Here is a 17,367-nt window from a genome sequence, read left to right on the forward strand (position 1 = left end):
AGCAGTGCCGCATGAGGCCAGACAGAGGAAGCCCAGATCCGCCTTGACTACGCTGAACCAACAGAAAACAGCGTTTATAATGAGTATTTTCCCAGTCGTTCCCTTTATACAGTGTACGTACTAGTTACTTTCATCCACCCAAACACATAAACTGCTCACCAGAGCCAGAAAAACATTACTCAGGGGAAAAATATTAATCCAGATCAAATCCTTCTCCATTTTATCTTTTTTATTTCAACTTCAGATGCAACAAATTATTTTATAATCACAAAATAATGATCCATAGTCTTCAGCGGGCCATTTATGATTGATTTCATGACACAATGCTTCAGGCCAGTTTAAATTTAGGAATTTGGTCCATATATAACGCGCACCGGACTGTAAGGCGCACTGTCGGCTTTTGGGAACATTTTAGGTTTTTAGGTGCGCCTTATAGTCCGGGAAATACGGTACTGTGTTTAGGCACATAAGGGCCCCTCAAATATGATTTTCATTTCTGAAGGCTCCTCGATGTAATCACAACCTAGTGAGCGCTGTGTGTGTCCGACAGATGTACTAGCATGCTGGACATGCTAACTTTGCTCGCCCATGTCCTAACTTCACTTGCCAGTATCCAGTCACTCTCTTCACTTTTAACGGTGTGTAGGCTTGTAGTAGAGAGGTGCAAGAATCGCTTGTTAAAAGCGCTGAGGTTTTTTCCATGCTGTTGTTGCATTGAGCAGATTAATGCTGCCAAGAGGAGTTGATCTGAAGCGGAGGTTTGACATCATGACTTAATCCATTTATATCAGCTAAGCACATTAAAAAATAAAAACTCGCATTGTGTGAATAATATGCATTACCATTTGCATTCACACCTTTAGATGATTAAGTGTTCATAGTTTTTGGAATGAGACCCGCAAACCACACGATACACTGCGTAAATATACATTTTATATAAATTGTTGGATCTAAAATTAACTTTAGTCATGACTGAATACCAAAAGTCAAACAGTGTGGATTCAGTGTTTGTGTCCTTGTAATCACATGTTTTTTTCCCCCTAAAATGCTAATTCAATTCCCACAGCATATTTGGCAGAAATTGGTTACACTCATTTTCGTCCTCAGTGTATATAACAGATGCCTGCGCTCATGTTGCTGTTTGCACAGTGCCTGTCGGAAAATAGCAGCATGCGCCCCACATAAGCCCATAGGCTTATACGCCATACAAAGCCATTAACATCTGCTATCAAATAAAGCAAACAATACTCAATTTAGGGAAGATGTATCTGGCCTATTAGTCCATCAAATTAGGTGACTGACAAGCCTACAGTCAGGAGCGTACACTGCTGTTCAGTAATATTTTCTCATCCCGTAAGGCCTCCTTGGAAAATGGATTGAGCAGCAGTAGAGAAAGGTGAAAGTAGCGGGACCGGGGGTCATGTATTGAGCGCGGCGACAATTCCTTCCAACAATGTCCCGTCTCTATTCTGCTTCATAAGCAGGTGCTCTAAAGCGGGGGATGTCTTAGTTAATCAAATTACCCACAAGGGCTGCTCCTTCTTTTATGAATTTATTAGGGAAAGGGGAGGGGGTAAAGGGGCATGGATGAGCTCCTCTGAGATCACTGTGTTTGTGCTCTCTGAAATGTGAACCGCAGAAGGCTGACATAACAGGACCTGACAGCGGCAAACACACTCATGCTCGGCTGAGAGAGGACAAGTCGACTTTTCCACTTGAGTCTCGTTAAGAAAGCTGAGAGAATAACCTTCTAAGTTTCAGGTACCGGAGCTGGCTATGTCACACGCAATATTAACCATATGGGAGCAAACTAAAATAAATAAAATACTTGCAAGTAGACACAACACAGTGTCCACTAAAGAGTGGCAGCATTGTTGTGTAAACTTCTGATCATGTAATTTGATTTTTTTTAAAGACGTTTTTAACGGATATCATTTTGTCTAAGAACGTTTTTTTCCTCCCCCCATTTTGTCTGGAGCTCTGCTGTCTGATGGACGATGGTATCATTCCTGTGACTCAACAGGAATACCTGATGCTGTTTTGGCAAAAGTCAGATCCATAAACATTTTACTGGCACTTGATGAATTTTAAGATGATGCCTGACAGCCGTTGCTTTTTCATCTCTATCTGACTGCCGGCTATGACACCTGACAGTGTCTTAAATTGTATACAGTACTGCTGATGGCAGTTTAAATACTCATCTCTTGAGTACTCTCTGACATGATACCAAGTAACCAATACCACCAATTATTTTTCAGATATTTCAATTACGCCAATAACAGATCATTTTAATTAAAGACATTTGGTTTATAAAAGGTCAGAAGAATCAATCAGGGAAGTTAAGAACAATATAAAACACAAATAACGTACTCTGAAATGATTGTGTTATTTTTCTCAGCCAAATAAGTAAATGTGTGAAGTATATAGTACATCAAATACCATAATGGAGAAAGTCATCATACCGGTTAAGTGAGTTAGAAATCAAATGTAAACAGTTGGTAACATGACACTAATAATGCACTCAAAGCATTGATATAAAACCTATAAAAATACGAAAGGTAATAGAAATGAGATCTTAATGGACACATGAGAGGATGGACATGGATACATTTAAAAAATAAAAATATTCTGTCGACCATGCAGAAATTGAGTAAACAAATAAACATATGCATTCTGGTAGCAACACATTAATAATGCACTCTATGCATTAGTATAAACTCGATAAACATATTGAAAGTGTATCTTTATTGGAATAAGACAGGGTGGATGTGGGTGAAATTCAGATAAGACGAGCACTCTCGGCCAAGTGGAAATTGAATTAACAAATAAACATAGTGCATTTGGGTAGAAACCAAAAACTCTAACCATGGATATAAACATATACTTAGAGAAATTGCATCTAAATAGGCATATGAGTGGGTATGGTTCACTTAGCATAATGTTCCATTTCTGTCGGCCTCAACGGTGTCAGCTGCCATCGGGAATACCAAGTACTTGAACATAAAGCTGGTATCAGCCCAAAAGCGATACCTGATTTAGATGTAAGCAATTTATCAGGTTATCATCAAGATTTGTATGTTTCAAGTTGCCATAACAAAAACACAAATTGGTTGCAGCAAATAATATTTGTACACACGAGTTGGTTTGACAAATTCATATTTGCACTCCAAAAAGACATTTTTGTAAACAAGTGTCCGAGTTTTTATTTCACTTTTGAGTAATAAACAGGCTCAAATTACCTTGCTTACAATATAAATGTGTTGCACATTAGTTGCTATCTTAAATTTAGATACAGTACAGTCGATTTACTGTAAATCCCTTTTTTTTTTTCTTGAAAAAGTGAACAAGTGCAAAAGTTTACCTGCTTCACAAACCCAACTTTTGGACTTTCGAGGACTGTTTTCCATCACTTAGAATTGTTTGCAATTGGTTCTCCGCAGTCTTTAGAGTGGTTCTAACCAACCGATAGGGTGCAGGGCACAAAACAACGGTGACATTTTATCTAACGGTTTATTTAATTGTGGGGCTGGAGCAATGCTGCTCAGGTGTCGGGCAGATTTCAGGGCAGTGAGGAGATGGAATAAAGACAAGCAAACAAGGCTGCCACAATTTCCCATCGCCAAGCGCCGAGGACGCGCGCACACAGGCAACCGACATCTCGGGGGACTGCGGGAAACCTGAGATGAAACAGAAAGCAAGATCTAACCTTTTTATTGTTGTTGTTGTTGTTGTAACCAAGTTTTTTTTTTTTTTTTTTATGTGGCTAGATTAAAAGGCAGAGTGACGCCGTGAAATGAAAAAGCTGTTTGAAAGTTGAGACCTCTGCTGGAAACAGGATTTCAGTATCAATCGGGTGAGGGAGGGCAAAAAAACAGAAAAAAAGACATCTTTCGTGACACAGGCGTACAATGGTGCGTGCCGATCGTGTTGCAGGCACCAACACGAAACAGTCGAGCTACTTGTGCTGTAAAAGTGTTATGGTAATTGTTCACACCATTTCAAAGGCCTTTCATTCATTTTTCATGCCATGCCTGTTCTCAGGGTGCGGGAACAGCACCGTTTCAACAACAAAGGAATATGTAAGACCAAGCCAGCCAAGCACACCCGCACCGTTCAAATAAATCCTTTCTACGCGCGATCCCAACTTGAGGTTTTCGTTCGCACAGCAGAGTTTTTACATCCAACTGATGTAATCGCCATATCAAAGTTTTTCGTCGCTAAATATTCTCAGCAAGCCACATACCTCATATTCAATGTACCAACACTGAATAGGGAGACATGCTCTATCGCCCGGTGATACAATAGGGCTTGATGTCGGTAGGTGGTGGCATCACGGTAGATACTGACATAGTACTGACATATGTCATGCAATTCTAAAAGTATTTTCATCAAGATTGACAGAAGACTATTTCTCTTCTGTTATGTAATGTAAACCTACAGTCTTGGATTTTCAATGGACTTTTAAATAAAAACATACAAAAATAATCTAAAACGACAGCGCAGTAATATCAGACGCCTGGAGTCATTTGCGTTAGTGTTTTATCAAGCTGTTTATTGAGAAGAACTGTTAAGTTGTAAGCAAAAAGAAGGGAGTATAACTAAAGCACAGGAACAAGGACAAATTGACGTTTATTAATTCTTGTGCATCCTCCTTTGATATATTCATCTTATTTCCTTTCACCACTCCTTAACAGTTTCGTGTAACTCTGATTTATAATGGTTGCATTACTACATATGTATTCCTTTCTATTTTAATGTGCTAAATGCAGATGTGGAGCAGCCTAATTAAAGATGGATGAAACGCTTCTGCCCCGACATACTCAAGCCTGCGGAGTTGGTATTAATCTCCTGTTGGCTTTACGGGAAGATGAGGAGATAGCCGCCATTAACGCTCAACTGGAAGTGGAGCTGAGGCCCCAAGAGATCTTGAGCAAATCTCTAGAGGAAAGCTCCAGTCTACCCTGACATAGCAAAGTTTGGCCACAAATTGCCCGGCCTGTACTGCCGTGTCCTAAATTGATCCTTTTGTACAGTGAAGAGGAAGAGGGTCATAGCAGTCATTTGGAGAAGAATGAACAGGGAAGTAGAACTCTAGAAAGTTCAGATTTTGATTGAGAGGTACTTTAACATTGACACTGAGGAGGAAAGTCCAACGTGGTTTTAAGATAGCTGATGTTAAAGTTCAGAAGATAGAGTCAAGGGTTTGAAATGAGGTTTAGCACCTCTGCTTAGTTGCAGCAGACCTTTGGGAAGAGAGTATAAGCATCTTTTGTGGGTGACGCTGCAACTCTGTTATTTGATGGTGTCATGCTTTGTGGAACTAGCCAGCGAGGAGGTCAGACCTTTTTAAATCTCAGGTTGGTGTGCACTCAATGTGATAGCGGCTACATATCTTGCCGTGTATTTCACAGTAAACACGTGCTATTACCACCGGCTCAAATGTCGACTCCCTGTGCCATCATTCCAGTACTTCATCAAATTGATATTGTGGTAAGACACAGCCATTGGCCACTTGTTAGTTTGTAAACACACTGAGAGTTTCCTCCTGGTTTTGCTGGCTGCAGACCTAGATTTTTTTTTTTTTTTAACAATAGGATCAGTCACCTGGGAGTCGCTGATCAGAGTGAAAGCAAAAGTGCTGTCACAGTTTCATTAGATTGATTAAAGGAGCCAAATAGAAGCCTTACAGATGAGTATGTGTAGTTAGAGGGCTGTGCAATGCACTCTGGTGCCAGAGTTGGAGGGTTGAGGTGGGTGTTAATGGTATGGTTAGTATAGTTAACGAAAAATAATGGAAAAAAAAATTTGGGAAAAAAAAAACATTTTGTTCAAGACATAAAATAAATAATGATGAGAATAAATAAAATAAAAATACTTAAAATGCTTTAAAGAAAAAATAACTGAAACTACATTATAGCAAAACTAGCTGTTTTCGTCTTTGCCAATACATGAGCTTTCAGCGTTCGTTTTAGATATATTTAATTCAGTATTGATGTACTACATCCAAATAGAAGAAAAGTCAAACAGACTTACTTTAAGTTATTACACAACACTTTGTGAGCGTTTTCATTTTAAACAATACTGAGTTATCCTTTTTTATTATTTTGCACTTGACAAATACTCCGTACATTAAAAAAAAAAAAACAATTACTAAAACTAATAAAAGCTAAACTAAGAGGAAGGATTTTCAAAAATAAAGTACCACTAATAAAAACTAACAAACCTGCTCCAAAAACTAATTAAAACTAACAACTAACCCTAAAAAAGGTGAAAATAATATAAAGCAATCTCCCAAACGTTCACAACCCTGCTTTATGGCTACGGTGTACATATTCTCCACACGTGTAACCTGTGCATTGTGTGCTCGGTGTGTTGCCGTGTGTAGAACTAATTGAAATGAGAGGCGATGTGCGCGTCTCAGCCAACATGGCCGGTCCATTTGTCAGGATGACATCACTGTACTCACACCCCATCCATCTACGCCCAGCAGCACACAGCCACGCTCATCCACGTGATTAATATCTATGCCTCCTTTGCTGCCTTGAATACACACCCTCATCCCCTTTCCCTGCCATAGTGACACACATGCACCAATGCAAACAAACATTGTTGGATGCGATCCTGGTCGCTTATACGATGGCACCCCCATTTACCAGCATACACAGATGGCCGCAGTTTAGGGGCCAAAAAGTATCTCACACACAGAGTCCTTGCTCTTTGTTGGGCCTGTTCGGATTTTATATACTTGCTGACCCTTTCATTAAATGTACCTACACGATGTAATCAATCCAACACAGAAGAGGCGCCATTAATTCTATCTTTACGGGAGCTTGTGAATTTACAGTTTTAGTTGACACCGTCAGAGAGGTTGTAATTCTTCTTTAGTACTTTATTAGTGAGGTCATGGTGTCCGATAGGTATGAAAGGCAAAGGCTTATGCGTCTCTTCTCAGATATAACCGATATATGATATCTATAATCAACATGTAGTAAAGTTTATACCACTGTAATGGTGTCAATCAAAACTCAAGAGTGCCATCCATCCATCCATCTTCTTCCGCTTATCCGGGGTCGGGTCGCGGGGGCAGCAGCTTTAGGAGGGACTCCCAGACTTCCCTCTCCCCAGCCACTTCATCCAGCTCATCCCGGGGGATCCCAAGGCGTTCCCAGGCCAGCTGAGAGACATAGTCTCTCCAGCGCGTCCTGGGTCGTCCCCGGGGTCTCCTACCGGTGGGACATGCCGGGAACACCTCCCCAGGGAGGCGTCCAGGAGGCATCCTGATAAGATGCCCGAGCCACCTCATCTGGCTCCTCTCAACGTGGAGGAGTAGCGATTCTACTCCGAGTCTCTCCCGGATGACCGAGCTTCTCACCCTATCTCTAAGGGAGAGCCCGGACATCCTGCGGAGAAAACTCATTTCGGCCGCTTGTATCCGAGATCTCGTTCTTTTCCTCAGAATTTCCTCGAAGCCGTCCGAAAGTCATTCTCCATGGCCTCACCGAACTCCTCCCACGCCCGGGTTTTTGCCTCAGCAACCGCCGAAGCCGCGTTCCGCTTGGCCATCCGGTACCTGTCAGCTGCCTCCGGAGTCCCGCAGGCCAAAACGGCCCGATAGGACTCCTTCTTCAGCTTGACGGCATCCCTTACCGCCGGTGTCCACCAGCGGGTTCGGGGATTGCCGCCACGACAGGCACCAACGACCTTACGGCCACAGCTCCGGTCGGCCGCCTCAACAATGGAGGCGCGGAACATGGTCCACTCAGACTCAATGTCCCCCGCCTCCCCCGGGACGTGGGAAAAGCTCTGCCGGAGGTGGGAGTTGAAGCTCTTCCTGACAGGAGATTCTGCCAGACGTTCCCAGCAGACCCTCACAGAGCGTTTGGGTCTGCCAGGTCGGACCGGCATCTTCCCCCACCATCGGAGCCAACCCACCACCAGGTGGTGATCAGTTGACAGCTCCGCCCCTCTCTTCACCCGAGTGTCCAAAACATGCGGCCGCAAATCCGATGACACGACTACAAAGTCGATCATCGAACTGTGGCCTAGGGTGTCCTGGTGCCAAGTGCACACATGGACACCCTTATGTTTGAACATGGTGTTCATTATTGAAAATCCGTGTCGAGCACAGAAGTCCAACAATAGAACACCGCTCGGGTTCAGATCAGGGGGGCCGTTCCTCCCAATCACGCCCTTCCAGGTCTCACTGTCATTCCCCACGTGAGCATTGAAGTCACCCAGTAGAACGATGGAGTCCCCAGAAGGAGCGCTCTCCAGCACTTCTTCCAGGGACCCCAAGAAGGGTGGGTACTCTGAGCTGCTGTTTGGTGCATAGACACAAACAACAGTCAGGACCCGTCCCCCCACCCGAAGGCGGAGGGAGGCTACCCTCTCGTTCACCGGGGTGAACCCCAATGTGCAGGCGCCCAGCCGGGGGGCAATAAGTATACCCACACCTGCTCGACGCCTCTCACCGTGGGCAACTCCAGAGTGGAAGAGAGTCCAGCCCCTCTCGAGAGGGCTTGTACCGGAACCCAAACTGTGTGTGGAGGCTAGTCCGACTATATCTAGTCGGAATCTTTCTGCCTCGCACACCAGCTCGGGCTCCTTTCCAGCCAGAGAGGTGACATTCCATGTCCCAAGAGCCAGCTTCTGCAGCCGGGGATCAGACCAACTCAAGAGTGTTATACCGGAATCTCGTGTGCAGGCTATCACCATGCCTGCTTAGGTTTCTGCCCAAAAATGAAGACTCAAAACTGTCCATAGGTATGAATGTTTGTTTGTATATAGTGTACTATATGTGGCTATGCGGCCGACAATTGGCTAGCTATTCCAACTTACCTGTGACCTTGAGCGAGATAGAAATGGATTGGATGGATGGGTCTTTAGAATACCTTTATAATAACTGTACCGCATATTTAGGAAGAAATCCCTCATTTCACAAAAGGATCCTGTGACAATTTGGAACCTAACATGGTTGAATTTCATTTGAATTGTATGACTTGCCTGTAGGAAGGTTCTGCTGGATTTTTTTAAGGCATTTTTCTCTTCCTTGTGCTGCTACATTGAGAGCAGCGTTGTTGGTGTCTTTAAACAAAGTGCAGAATAAATAGGCAAATCCTCTGCAACTAATTTGGAAACAAATCTAAACCAGCACACCGTGCCCATTTCTGTAGCCAAGCCTTTTTTCTTGAACTAGCAATCAGAAGACAAATAACAAGACTAATTCCAAAGTGGCATGCTAAATGGCGAGGAAACACGGTTCACATAAAGGGATGTTGATCTACAACTGTTCTTCATTAGAATTTCCTTTTTTTTTTTCAATTGAGCACCACAAAGGAGAAATGTGGGATTATTTTGCAACATCAGAAGTTCAACTGTAGTATAGTCAACTTGCTAAATTCCGATAAAGATCACACAATACTAAGCTTATTGTGTTTTGTGGGAAAAGGAAGTGTGGCAACCTGTTGGGAGGAGAAGCTGGGCTTTGAAGATCTTCTAAATGATGACTTTTCTCTCCATTGCTGCTTCTCTAACTTGCTTTGATAAGCCTTGCTCTGATCTCCCCTGCAGTAGCACAGTGAATTAGTGCTCACTGAGTGCACGATGGTGTTAAACCTTCTCGTCACCCAACCTCATCGGTCAGATTTGCACATTTTTCATGCCTGGCCTTTGAACTTAAACACATGCAAACACACAGAGAGGCACCGTTGCTCTGTTACAGTGAGAAGGGGGAAAAAAAAGATCTGGAATATAAGAACCCTTTCAAAAAGGAGTGGGAAAATTGCGAAATGTCTCCCAATGAGCTGGAACCAAAGAGCTGCTTAACCTCACAGTTGTGCCTCTTCACCACGAGTCTTTTTCTCTGCCTTCACGGGAATGTGCAGGCCCGCCTCCGCACCAGCTGTGAGATGCCTCGTCGTCCTCAGTGTAAAAGCATTTGACTATCTTTGACAACTGACTGTCTGTGCTCAAAGCATTGATGTGTAGAAAGTATGAGGTAGTTCTTGTAAGAAGATGCTTAGCCATTGAGGGAGACAAGCGCCGCTAAAGTCTAAATGGATTATTTAGAAACCAAACGGTTTCCGTTTTAAGGGCAAGAACACATCAGTGGATCTTAGGATCATTTAGGCCTTTTTCGTTGCTTGTCCAACTCTTTGCCTAACATTAGGCAAGCCCCCTCGTCACCCATCTTTAAAACATTTTTATTCTAAGGATTTTGACCCATCATGAGACTTGTTTTGTTTTTATTGTTTCTGTCATCAATTTATTGTTTTGTGTTTGTTGTTGTATGACTTATTTCAGCTCCATGAACATCACTTTGTATGCAGCCGTGGTTGTTTCAGTGCTCTACAAATACAGTTGAGCTGAGTTGAGTATACAGTGCCGTATAATGGCTGTGTCAATCAAAACTGAGCATTATCATATCAGTAAAGACAGACACTTTAATTTGATGAAACATTCCGAGAATATAAAATATAGTTTTAAGAAATTCTATTCATATGTATTTATAATCTTTTTCTGTGGTAATGAGATCATGCAGCTGCCTCTTTCCAACAACTTTCTCTTCTACCAGAAAAAAGACTGTGATGTTACGTATGTAAATGGCGTCAGTATTCAGGAAGCCATAAAGAGGCTTCCTTGTGCTTGCATGCCCTTCTCTCTCCTTCCCTTGCTCTCTGATCACTACGATCTGACTCCAGCCGTGCCGTTGGGCATGGAGCTGTAAACAGGAACTGATACGAGTAGCAGTCACCTTCATTCAGGCCCCTCTCTCGCAGTATTTTCGGAATTCCTTAACCTTCACCGCCCCTAAAATGAAAAGATGGGAATTCCTAAAGGATGACTCTCTATGCGAATGATGTGCTACTGGATTTCTTATTTTGCTTGTCGTGAGCTTGACACACAGAGCCTTTATGTGGCCCCTTCCCTCATCTGCTTCCCATCCACACCCCAGAGGCTCCCATTCAGCTCAGGCCTGGCTGGGGGGGAAGTTGGGACTCTTTTGTACTACAGGATTCTTAAGGGAGGCTGTCAAGGCTGCAACTGTGTGGGCCTTTATTTCCCCAGAGAGGAGAAGGGGGAACAGCTAGAGGGAAAGTGCAAAAGGGAGACGGGGAGGGGAAGTACAGAGGAAGAGTTGGGACACAGACCGCCTTGTTAACCAGCACCCCCAAAGAGATGGAGGATGAGAAGCGGAAAGGCAAAAGAAAATGGAATGAATCACACTAAAAGCTACAAAACTTGCCTTCCTTTACATCATCACTGTCTTCCCCCAACCTCCTCTTCTCTTTTACTCTCCTCCTCCCTATCACTTCCCTCCATTTGTCCTCATGTAAGCTCGCTCTACAGCTCAATAGCATAGTTTTGCCCTCCTCCTCACCCTTCTTTGCCCCCTCCTCACCCTCCGCCATTACTTCACACACATTCCATTACCGGGAGATCGAGCTAAGAGAGATGTCCGGAGTCGGGGCGATCATTATCGTCACCTCTTTCCGCTCTGGTGTGAGTTATAGCCCGCCATATGGAAACAGACTTTTAAATCATAATCAATAGAGCAATATGTATGCGGTGAGGAAAGGGTAAAGGAAATCACTGCCACAGCCCAGGAGGAAGAAAAAGACATCGTGTTTATATTGAGATAGTGGCGCCGGGTTATTGATAAAAGATCACAGGACAAAATGCATTATGTGGCGGCACGCTTGGAAAAATAAACTTTTCTCGGTGATGAAATCAAACGGAAAGCTGCTACATTTGATATGCCAGTGGCATCAGCTGCATTGCTCCACACTGATGCTTGAGCTTGTCCACACTCCCTACCTCGATCGACCCTCTCCGTGCACGTGAGACTGTATACACGGTTGTTCCCCGACAAGCACGATGCAACGTGACAGGTGTGTGCGGAGACCTGGTCAAAGCTCAGCTCTGTTTCTCAGGCTGAGATCAGGGCTCAATCCGTGACCGTGACTGTGGCACTGCAAGAAAATACCATGGAGCAGCTCCCGTCACAAGATCACCTTGTTATCAGTTCAGACATGCTCCGACATGCAGAGACTGAAAGCAGAGAGACTCATGTTGATCCGTGATGTTTGTTTTCAGTAAATAAGAAACTGTAATCTAATCTCTGATCCATTTGACAGAGGTTGGACTCCATAATCTGCCATCTTTGTTTTGTTATTGTAAGGATATTTTAAGTGATTCACAAGCATGGCCTTAAGGATGCATCTAAAATAAGCCCACAGAAGAGTTTCTGTTACGTCGTGTACATAAATTTTGGACTTAAGCATTAATTATTAACAAGGCCTGCCATAAATGAAGTTTTTTTGTATGAATCCGTCTTTCTAGTGCAGTTCAACTTCAGGGCATGTGCCTTTCTCATGTCAAAACAAAAGTGTTTTTTACAAAACCGTTTGAGCTGAAACTGCAGGACTAAGTTTTGTTCTGTTGATTAACAAGAATCATTGGCACAGTTGCTTGGTCATGGATTTTCTGATTTTGCCGAGACTAACTTGTAAGCTATTACTTATATGAAGAGAAAAAACATCCACCACAGTTATTCATCCATCCACCCATTATCCATACCGCTTGTCCCCATGGGCGTGCTGGAGCCTATCCCAGCAGTCATGGGGGAGCAGGCGAGGAATCGTGAACTGGTTGCCAGCCAATCGCAGGGCACACAGAGACGAACAACCATCCGCACCCGCACTCACATCTACGAGCAATGTGGAGTGCTCAATTGTTTTTGGGATGTGGGAGGAAACAGAAGAAAACCCACGCAGGCACGGGGAGAACATGCACACTCCACACAGTCGGATATGCTCACCAATGCATCACAGTGCCGCCTTCCACAGTTTTCCATGGGTGGATATTCTACAGTACTACAGCATCCTGGATGGACGCGTGTCATCCTCTTTGGCATCACTGGTACCTTTATGTGGTGGTATCACCCAAACTGGTAATGAAGAGGTAAACCACACTTTCTCTTGAGAGCTTCAGAAGATGTTTATGGACCTTTACAATATAGTTAAAGAATGACAATTTGTCCCAACTTTGTATTTGGGTTGTTTTGCCCAAAACAATCCAGTAAGTCAGGTCAGAGTGACCCAACCTCCTGGGTCGGTCCAATTTTTAACCCAAATTGGTTTGTTTTTAACCCATAATTTTTAAGGGTGTACAGTCTAGCCAAGAATCAAAACAGCTGTGCTGCTATCTTAATTGCTTTCCAGAGGAAATATTCGCTGTCGCTTTTCCAATTAAAGCATCGCCAGAAGTTAAACAATAATTATTTTTACAATTGTACCTGCAGCTTGTCCTGTTGTGTCAGATAGTGGATTTCCACCTTTCTACATTGTTGGCCGCATGTATTTATAAGTATTTATAAATGCAGTAGCATCACCGTGGTGAAACAAAGAGTCCCCACTCAGTAGGCCGTTGGATGGAGCTTATCCTGCCAGATGGATATACATTTCTGATTGATCATATTTTGTCATCCTCTAATGCCCTTTTGTTTTGAAGTTACATCGGGATTATAGTACCTGATTCTTTTCATTTTGGAACATTGTTCCAGAGAATGTATTTGCTTGAAATTCTTCAAACTTACAAGTTTGACAGTGCAAGTATGGTGTTGACCCCCACTTTTGCAGCTTTAACAAATTCTGGGTAGATTATACAAGATTTTGGAGCATAGAGGCACAGCTGTGAGGTCATTTAGGAGGGCCTGGAACATATTCTATCCCTCCCGTAGTTCATCCCAGAAGTGTTTGATGGAGTTGCAGTCAGGATCTCCAGTTCTTTCACAACATGTTCATCAAATAGATGTTATTTTTAACCTTGGTTATTAGTTCACTACAAAATAGAAAATTACACTGTTAATTGTTTGCACAAATTTGGATGCAATGGGGCCTGCTAAGACTAGCAATGAGGAATTTGTCTGATAGGTCACACATGCACAGGTGGCCAACCTGTTTATGTCGTATAACGGGATTGTTTCTCTTACCAGTTGAGTCTCTGCTCATTGACAGTGTGAATCTGAGCATAAAACAGTTGTATGGTATGTGTCACTAGTATGTGTCCTAGTCCTATATTAACTGGCAACCAGTCTAGGGTTGAGTCTACCTTTTGCCAGAAGACCGCAGCAGATAGGCACCAACTCCCCATGATTCTGAACATCAAAGTGTCAGTGTTTAAAAAATAGCTTCCTATCATTTTAAGCAATATTGACTGGTGAATGATTAAGTAACAATCCCTCGCCCTGGTCCTACCACTGCAACCTCTTATTGTTTTTTAGTCCCACCAGTGAGAAATCATGGCGCATGTGTGACCAAATTGGTTGCACCCTAGAGCCTTGTTGTATACTGTAAGTGATGTGACTGCTACTCCTGAGAGTTTGTAATAGTCGCCACTGTGGAGACAGAACAACTTGAGTTAAGACGAGAAGCCGGGAAAGATCCAATGATTTATCAAGTAGTGATGATACATAAGCACACTGAAGAATGAATGAGTTCAGCAGGCAGTGTGCGTGTGGATCAGTGAGCAACAGTAGGGGGGGTAATCGCACCAACGGACAATACAATCAAAGTGCCCTCATGTGAGCGCTCCCTAAAATCTTTATTGATTAATATATTTCGCAGAGAGTATGTCTCAATGCCAAAGTCCATCTGGTGTATTCCCTGAGCTGACAGACACATGGTAACCTAAATAAGTTGAATTCTCAGCAAAATATAGTCTCACCCAAGAGAAGGTAGTACAAGTCTGTTGCCCTTTCATGGCATGAAAAGAGGACAGTGAGAGAGGTGAATGAAAGGCTCTTCAGATGGAGTCCTCCCCTTCTTCCTGCCGTCTTTTCTATTCCTCTGCTTGTCTCCTTGGCGCTCCCTCCCTTTCTCTGCATGTGCCACGCTGCTCTGTCATCCTCAGGGATGCGTCTGAAGGAGACCATCTGTTGATCTATTTGTCTCCTGCTTTGCTGCCCACACCACTTCCTCCTCACCGTATCCATGATGAGGCTCGTCCTTTCCGATGCCGCTCAGTCACAGCCGTCAGGCGTGCGAGGGCATGGCAGGTGTGATTTTGAAGGCAGGGCAGGCTGTCTATCATGGTGGAGGAAAGTCAGAAAGTCATTAGGACAAACACTCTGACCAAAGCGTAAACAGCTAATGAGTGCAGAGCAGATGCTTTCTAATCTGTGTTTATCCAACGTGATCATGGCTCTGTCTGACCTGGGTCACGAACACAGATTTGTATTTTTTTTCTGAGCAAGCGATGCCTTCAAAGCACTTTTCTTTCATCCCACAGGGCTTAAAAACAGTCGTCATTACATAGAGGCATTGACCATGAAATAGAAACAAAGCTGAGAAACGCTGAAGGGTATGCAACCCACCACCACGTTCACTGCCTATGATGTGTTTAGCAGTCCTTGGAGGGAGGGGTGCTTCTTTGTGTCTACATGTCTCAAGAGTTGTCGCCTCGCATGCATGTTCTCTGGCTTGATGGACATTGAGACCACCGTCGGGACTTTGGGGAGTGCCTGCCTTTGAACTTCTCCCTTAGCTCTCGATTATCCATCATTCAGCTTGGGCCCGTGAGAGCCGCTGGGACAGGGTGGTGAAATAATTCCGTATGAGGTCTGATGGGCCCAAGAGAGAGTCACTGTCCAAATCAAACATTGTTGAGCATATGACGCTCTGGGAATGTCCGTGGATAGAACCTGCTGGGAATGTTATCGAGTGAGGAATTCTCAAAATGATCTTAAAATGAAGATAAAAGATGCCCTTGTTGTGACTTGAACATATGACCATTGCTCCCTTTTTTCCCCAGTGATCCATAAGGTTATCATCTGGACTGATCGATACATCAGATGATGGGTATTCACCCAGGGTGACATGAGATTGATTTCCCATAAGATGCGAGATGGCATGGGGTCCTCACACATTCCTATTTTACGAACAACCTTGCCATAGAATAAGTCATGATTTCATCGCAGCTGTCAACTGGCGTGACGGTTAGCAGATATGTAACCTTTCACGTTGATGATACATGCTTATAAACAATACACAAGACGTACGAGAGTATAACGACACAGGGTTGTCTAATTTTTGTCGCGGTACACATTGCAATGATAGTCTCCTTTGGACGGCCATTATGACGGCGAACCCAAATAAATGTCTGATCGCCTCATGCTAAATCCATCGCATCCAGCCATCCATTCTCTGAATCGCTTATCCTGCAAAGTAATGAATAGGCCAGCTAGTTTTAAAATCAGAGCTTAGTTATATGGCATTTCTATTTATTTCAATGGGTAAAGAGGATTTACAATTTTTAAGTCACCTCTTTAATTTGAAATGAGATGAGATGTGAGACTTTGAATACAATACTACACAAATGAGAACTAAGGTATGCTAATATTAGCATGTGTAGTTGACGGAGTTGCTGAAATTTAGCAATGGTGGAGGTTAAAGTCAAAGTAGGAGGAGTGACTCCACATTGTACCTAATGTTGGCCCAATGTTGGTCCTCAGACCATATTTTTTTGCAAGTCCCAAACATCCTACTTTATTCAAAAGCCTATTTGAGCACTCAGTATAAAAGTTTAACATTGTCTCTCCAGTGTATGCATTTCAAATATCTTTATCTGCATGTGTTTCAGGCTTCCTCAGTACCGGGGACCAGGCTGCTAAAGGGAACTACGGACTGCTAGATCAGATCCAGGCTTTAAGGTGGATCAGTGAGAACATCGGCTTCTTTGGAGGAGACTCCAACCGCATCACCGTGTTTGGTTCCGGCATTGGAGCTTCCTGCGTCAGCCTGTTAACCCTTTCCCACCACTCTGAAGGTACATATGGTGCTGTCAAAATTGGGCTGGTGATATTGGGTAGTGGGGTGCAGCTGTTACCTGCTGGTGGGCTGCTTGGTATTAGAATCTGGCAAAGCCAGAGTGTCACTCATTGAGTAATGGAAATTGCAGCATGACAAATGCCGTATGGAGCAGGTGTTTGCATTTCAATTATTCTGTTGTTCAATACCACGGGGAAATTCCACATGTGGGTCTTGCGATGCTTTGCTGCTTTTACTTGTACCCCCTCTCCCCGCCTCCTTTTGGATGTCAGAAATGTACCTGTGAGTATAATTTTTTTTGTATGTGAACAAGATTAACAACATGATGCACTTTGGAAGAGCCATTCAGTCCTGCTAAATGACACACACATATGTACAGACACACACACGCAGCACTCTTCTCTTTATAGTGAATGTTCATCCTCAGGCTTCCTTAATGCTGTCTCATAATAATATACTACTCTCGTTGGCTATGTCTTTTACAGTAAGTGCAGCAGGTGTGCTTAACCTGTACTTGCAGTAAGCATGCCTCATAGAC

At 43.4% G+C, this 17,367-nt stretch overlaps 1 protein-coding gene across 3 annotated transcripts in view; it reads left to right on the forward strand.

The window, feature by feature from the left end:
- The window catches only part of nlgn3a (neuroligin 3a), a 165,918-nt gene that overhangs the window by 91,149 nt on the left and 57,402 nt on the right, over positions 1–17,367 (forward strand). For all 3 annotated transcript variants that reach the window (XM_088388800.1, XM_088388809.1, XM_088388819.1), the window contains one exon: positions 16,642–16,827. In XM_088388800.1, coding sequence (XP_088244926.1) covers positions 16,642–16,827 — 186 coding nt within the window. The remainder of the gene's footprint in view (positions 1–16,641; positions 16,828–17,367) is intronic.

This window comes from Syngnathus floridae, chromosome 1 (genome assembly GCF_059516105.1).
Source record: "Syngnathus floridae isolate MCC-2025c chromosome 1, RoL_Sflo_1.0, whole genome shotgun sequence".
NCBI lineage: Eukaryota > Metazoa > Chordata > Actinopteri > Syngnathiformes > Syngnathidae > Syngnathus > Syngnathus floridae.